The sequence below is a fragment of the Ananas comosus genome, linkage group 12 (genome assembly GCF_001540865.1).
Source record: "Ananas comosus cultivar F153 linkage group 12, ASM154086v1, whole genome shotgun sequence".
In the NCBI taxonomy this organism is placed as follows: domain Eukaryota; kingdom Viridiplantae; phylum Streptophyta; class Magnoliopsida; order Poales; family Bromeliaceae; genus Ananas; species Ananas comosus.
In genome coordinates, this window is record NC_033632.1 from 8,630,295 (window position 1) to 8,637,434 (window position 7,140).

A 7,140-nucleotide genomic window follows, 5' to 3' on the forward strand; every position below is an offset into this window, starting at 1 on the left:
TGCGATAAGCGTCGGAGCGCAGCGCCGCACATGCAGAGTGCAAGCTCGGTGCGGCGAGCGACTCGAAGCGGCGCGGCATGGGGTCATAGCGCGACTCTCTCTCTTCTCTTTCTCACCTCTCCCTATCTCTCTCTTTCCCTCTTCCTCTCCCCCAATGCGATGCAGGGGCGTCGAGCGATCGCGGCGCTGCAGCTGCGCGGTGGACGCATGACCTGGCGCTCCCCCTCTCTCTTCTCCATTTACTCTCTCTCTCTCTGCCCCTCTCCCCCACGGCGGGCCGCCCGAGCCGCCGGCGCGTTGTGCTAGTCGAGCGGTGCCACTTCTCTCTCTCTTCTCACTCTCTCTCTCTTCCTCCACAGTGCGTCCAGCTCAAGGCGCGGCGCGAGCGCGGCGCGCTGTGGGCGCTCTGAGCGAAACATCTTCTCTCCTCTCTCTCCCTCTCCTCTCCTCTCGTGTTAAATTAAAATGTAAAATTTTAAAATTTAAGTGTAAAAAGCTTTTACATTTAAAATCAAAATTTAAAATTAAAATTATATTTTTATTTTAAAAATTAAATTAAAATTTAATAATATTAAATTGTTGATAATTAAATTTTAAATCTTAAAAATTAGAATTAAATATTAATATTTGAAATTAATATTTAATATTTTTAATTCAATTTATAGTTTAATATTTAAAATATTGAAAATTTGAAATTTAAAAGTTAAAACTTAAAATTTAAAAGTTAAAACTTAAAGTTAAAAATTTTAATTTTATCTTAATATAAAACTAAATTTAAAATATTAATAATTAATATTTAAAATTTTTAAAATTCAATTTATTATTTATTTAAAATTATTTAAATTTGAAATTTAAATTTAAAACTTAAAATGAAATATTTTATTATTTTATCTTAATTACTAAAAAAATTTTACAATTTTACATTTTAAACTTTAAATTTCAGTCTTAAATTTTAAATTTTAAATGTTAATACAAATTTTGAATTTTAAAATATAAATATAAAATATAAAATCTAATATTTGAAACCTAAAATTTTAAATTTGATATTTAATATTTAAAAGTTAAAAATAATATTTAAAATCTAAGTCTAAAAGATGTTTATTTGAAATTCATCAATTTTGAATTTTAAATATGAATGATAGTTTAAAATTCAACTATAAAATCAAAATTTAAATTTAAATTTTAAATTGAAATTCAAACTGAGATTTTAGGTTGGTGATGTTGATCCGCCGCAAAGCGCGGGCCCTAAACTAGTATTATTATTAAACTTATGTATTAATTACATATTTGTATCAACTGATTTCAAAATATAAAATTTCCTGAAGCAAAAAAAGTTAGTTCATAATAAGCTTATTTTTTAGGCCATTATATATCCTCCTTTTGTGTTTTTTTACTTATTCTTCTAACTCTATTTAGATTATTAATGCAAACAATGTTAAGAATTGAAAATATTATGATTAAATAAAAAGTAGTTACTTGATCCATAATCTTTTAATTGATTAATTTTACGATGGTTTTCTAGAATTTATAAACATGCATTTAATTTTGCAAGAAATTTCCAACTTTAGCAAAATTCAGCACCAAATAGTTCTCAAAAATATAAAAACATTGGAGAAATTAGATATATTTTTTCTAAAATTAAGACTTACAATAGATAATTAACAAAAAAAAGAGTATTCTAATTGGTTTAATAGTTGGTAGGCAATGAAACTATTAAATCTAACAAATCTTCCAACTTATCTAGAAAAGTAGTTCAAATCAAAACAATTAAAGGTTGATGAAATATTAATCAAATTAACATAGCTAAGGGGTCTAAATCAAAGTGGCCTTTAGTCGAACTCATTGACTCCACCTAGCGCATATATATCTCGTACACACCAGTAAATTTGTAAAAAGGAGATGTCAAAGCAAAGGTGTTAGTTAATTCAATTTATTTTATAATATTAAAATGTTTATATGTGACTATATATAAATTTTAGACATATTTTTTAAAATAAATATATATTTTTTTATTGGATCCATGGTGCACTAAGTGCCACGATGGAATGGACACACAGGACTTTTTTCGAAAATAACCCTGTGAAATTTTGTATTTGCCAAACTAACCCTGTGAAACTTTTATTTATGAAACTAACCCTCCCTCGCCACCTCAGCGGCCACATCAGCATTTCTCACAAAGACGGTGACTCGTTCACCGTCTTTAGGCAGTCGTCTTGAAGGCGGTGAATGGTTCGCCGCCTTCTCGAGGCGTACCATTCACCGCCTTCTCAGCAAGCAAAGGTGCCTCGAGAAGACGGTGACTCGTTTACCGCCTTATGAAGGCGGTGAATCGTTTACCGTCTTATTGAGGCCTGAATCATCCACCGCCCTCTTAGCAATTCCCCGCGTGGTGCAAGGCCTTTTCAGCAATTCCTCGCGTTGCGCAAGGTGCCTGCGGAAAACGGTCACTTGTTTACCGCCTTGACAAAGGCGGTGAATAGTTTACTGTCTTATCTAGGCATAAACCATTCACTGCCTTCGCAGCAAATCCCCCGCCTAATAGCCCGGTTGTGTGGCATAGATAAGGCGGTGATTCGTTTACCGCCTTCTCTATGCCGCCTAAGCAAATCCCTGTCTTTAGTGTAGAACTCCACCCAGCCTAATTTCGCTAAATCCTTGAAAGGGGGGCTAAAACACAGATAAGATAGTGAGTGTGGTTCACCGTCTCATCTGGGCTGCACTAGGCACGGTTAACACCGTCTTTAGTGCTGTCTCCTAGATAAGGCGGTGAACCGTCCACCGTCTTCATGACGCGGTGAATGATTCACCGTCTTCAATTCACCGTGTCCAATACAAATACCCCAACAATGATTAAGTTGGAGGTATTTATATTAGACATGGTGAACCATTCACCGTCTTATGAAGACGGTGAACCGTTCACCGTCTTCATTAGGTTACCCCACCCCCAGACCGAGCTCGATACCTCTCCCTTCTTTTTTCCGCTCACGCTTTCTCTCTCTATCTCTCTGTCTCTCTCTCTATCTCTCTCTGCCCATCCCTCTCCACGAGCCGCCCCGTGTCGCCGCCACCCGTGCCGAGGTCGTCGCCCCCTGTCGCCGCCGCCCGTGCCAAAGTCGCCGCCCCCTATCATCGTCGCCCCCTGTGGCCACCGCCCGTGCCAAAGTCGCCGCCCCCTGTCGCCGCCGCCCGTGCCAAGGTCGCCGCCCACGGTCGCCGACGTCGCCGCCGCCGCCCCTGCCGAGGTTGCTGCCCATCCCTCTCTCAGGTGCATACTCTAGTGTAGGTTTAATGTAAATGTAGTTGGTTTAGCTGTAAATGTACTTTAGTTAGATGACAATCTCACTTTGAATGGCACAAATGCACAAATGCACTTTAAATGTAAGTGCCTTATGCCTTTGAAATGGCACAAATGCACTTTGTATTTGGTGTAAGCTTCTCTAACTGTCAAATATTATCTAGAGATAGTGTAATTGCGCCCATCCCTCTCACAGGTGTAAGAGCCTTATGCCTTTGAAATGCAAAAATGCACAAATGCACTATAGAAACCTCTTTTGGAGGTTATTTGGTTACTAATTGGAATAGCTTATTTGGTTACTAATTGATTTGATTACGGGATTGGAAATAATTAGTATTCTACTATAGAAACCTCTTTTGGAGGTTTATGGCTAGTTGTTGGCAATAATTAGGATTCTTTTTCCTGTGTAGTTAAAATGGCTAGTCGTCGGATGCCTCTTAGTGTTCATTGGGATGGACAGTTAGTTATGGATCGAAATGGTCCCCGATATTTCGGTGGTCGAAAGAAATTGATCGCGATTCGTTCAGATACGACCTATACGAATTTTGAGAGGAGAATGTATCGTTTAGTAAATTGTAATAGAGAAGAATGTTGTCTTAAATACAAAATTCGATGCCCTATGGGAGCGAATGAATATATTGATCATGATATAGTAGATGATGAATCATTGGAGGGTTTAATTGGATTGTCTGAACATTATGGATGTGTGTCGCTATACATCGAGAAAGATTTATATTCGTCGGAGACACAATATTAGTCGCAAGGTTATTACACAAGTCTGCTACATAATAATATCGATGTCGGTTTTCCGGATGCTCCAATTGGTGACCGTGAAGTTGGTAATGAACCAGACACTTATCAGATGACAAGGTCAGTAAGATCTATAGATTGCGGTGAATATTTTATTTAATTACGAAATATTTTGATAAGTTTGAATAATAATTACTGCAGACAGATTCAGTCTCCACGTGCGCAACCCTCCACCTCACGTGCGCAACCCTCGACGTCACGTGCGCAGCCCGAGACTTCACGTGAGGAACCCACGATATTTCATACACCTAATGAAAATTACGATTAGGGGTAAAGAAAATGTTGATTATTTTTTAATTAATAGTAAGTGAAATTTGAACGTCTTCTAGTAAACATTCAAGACCTATTGCAGGCTATCTACGTCCTATGCAAATTGGAATGAAGTTCTTGATAATCTAGTCGAGGAAGGAGTGATAACGACGGTAATTAGGACGATGCCCCCATTCATAATGATGGTAATTAGGAGGATTCACCCATTCGTAATGACGATAATCAGGATGATGAACCCATTCATGAGGACGACGATTGGAATGATCTAGCTGCCGCTATTGAAGATGATCACGATGGTGGATTAAATTGCCTCGCGAATGCCATTTACAGTTTGAATGATGACCCGCATATAAACAATGAATATGTAGACAATCCTGACGAAGAGCTTGATTTCATTGACCATCCGGAGCAATTTCCTACAGATAACAATTGGATACAAGAGTATGTTGTGAATTCGAGTGAGTTCGATATTAGACGTACCAATTCCGATCTACCTAGCATTGACGGGACTTGGCTCCGTGAAATCTTTAAAGATAAGGTATCTTTAGTGGATGCTCTAGATCGATGGCACATTACTCACAATGTTCAGATGAAAGTTTTGAAATCTACCAAAACAACTTATACAGTGAAATGCATAGTTGAGGGATGTCCTTGGAGGTTACACGCTTCGGTTCCTAAAGATGCAACATATTTCAGAGTTAAGACATATGCGGGTCAACACACTTGTGTTATTCCAATGTTAAATACGGCGCACCGTAATTGTACTTCAAATCTCATATGCCAAATAATTCTCCCGTTAATGAAGGCAAGACTAAATATGACGCCAAAAGAAGTGCAGGAAACGGTGCGATCCACGGTGCGATCATAGTCTTTGTTCCCATTGGTATACTGTAGAGTGTTATTGCCAGACATACGTACCGCTTTTCCATCCAGTTCCAGACAGACGCTGCTGGCCACGACCCCAGGGCCCACCAATTGTACCGCCTCCCGTGAGAAGGAAGAAAGGTCGACCACGATCAACACGTATTCGTAATATAATGGACGAAATAAGTGGGCGACGAACAAAATGTAGCATTTGTAAGCAGGGAGGTCATTATAGAAACACCTGTCCATAGAATACAGAGATAGCACAACAAGGACGTCGACGTAGGACTTGATACCTAACTTAATAGTATTTATGAAACTTTCAATCTTTCAATATTCAATGCGCTTTTTGATAATATGTTACTAATTACAAATTCTTTAAAATTGCAGATGGCAGATCTAGAGGAGGTGGGACCAGTTGATGAATCCGTCCTGACAGAGCAGCATCTCCATAGGTCTTCATTTATCACGACTGAGGTGAGAGCCAAAATTATTGTTTTAAATATTTTCTTTAGTATTGGTTTGAATATAAATGTTGTTCTAACTAATTTTTTGTCACTGTAGGGATATCGCGGGGTACAGTTCATAGAGTATGGCCGCAAATTAAACCAGTGGGAGCTTGATCATCCAGCAGTGCTAGATTTGCTACGACAGTCTGGATTTTATTATATTTCTCGACTTAGGCGTCTACAGCTGGATCAGGCATTATTAGGAGCTTTGATCGAGCGATGGAGACGGGAGACCCAGACATTTCACTTCCGCCACGGTGAGATGACGATTACACTTCAAGGATGTGGCGGTTATTTCTGGTCTTCATATCGATGGAGCGCTTGTCACTGAGACTACAGTGTATCCGTGGTCAGATATTTGTCAGGCGCTTTGGTTGTGCCGGATGACATCCGAGCTGGGCAGATTAGATTAGATTGGATATACCAGCAGTTTCATCATCTACATTTGGATGCTCCGGCTGGATTAGTTGCAGCCACTGCACGTGCATATATATTATATCAGATTGGCTGTAGTCTATTTCCAAACCCCACCGGATATAGGGTTCATCTTAAGTGGCTGCCACTTATAGCGGTTTTGATGCATACGGTAGTTTAGCCTGGGGTGCAGCAGCACTGGCCTATCTATATCGAGCTTTGGGATCCACTGCATTAAAAGGAAAGGTCGAATGCTGTTGCTTCGCGACATTAGTATAGGCATTATGAGTAATATATAATAATTGTTATATAAAGCTTCTCCTATTTAAGTTCAACAGTTTAATTTATTGTCATTTATTTATAGATTTGGGCGTGGGACCATCTACATGTCGGCCGACCTACTAGCGTTGGAGCTGTTGCCGACATGGCTGATTACCCTATGGGTTGCTGGTATGATATATAAATTTGATACCGAATATATTTCTATATATATATATATATATACACATTTGCAACTAACAAATATACTTTTCAAATATTAGGTGGTCGAACGCCGATGGGTTACATTTTGCAGCAAACGTTAGAACAACAGATATAGAGTTCTATAGAGATGAGTTAGACCAACAGAGAGAGACTCAGGAACATATTAATGCAACCATTTTTTGACTATTTCAACTGATATTTCAGCTGACTATTATTGGCTTTTTCACAGATGACATGGCGGCCGTACACAGATGCTATTATAGATGTGCTACCGGCATTCTGTGTACAGGGCAGTGAGGTATGGCGATCTCGGACGACACTAATTTGTTTTCATATCGTTGAGCTTCACATGCCAGATCGAGTCCTACGGCAGTTTGGTCTCTTCCAGCATATACCCATTCCGGTGGAAACCATCCGGCGCTACACTTCTCAGGGGCGGCCAGATGAGGATTGGGCCCACTTTCATGCTGCACACATCGAGAGATGGGGAGATAG

General features: G+C 39.2%; 1 protein-coding gene across 1 annotated transcript; it reads left to right on the top strand.

Moving 5' to 3' along the window:
• LOC109717971 (protein MAIN-LIKE 1-like) lies at positions 5,615–6,079 on the top strand. The gene is made up of 2 exons (XM_020243938.1): positions 5,615–5,716; positions 5,804–6,079. The coding sequence occupies exons 1-2, from the start codon at positions 5,630–5,632 to the stop codon at positions 6,077–6,079; spliced, it is 363 nt and encodes a 120-aa protein (XP_020099527.1). The 5' UTR covers positions 5,615–5,629.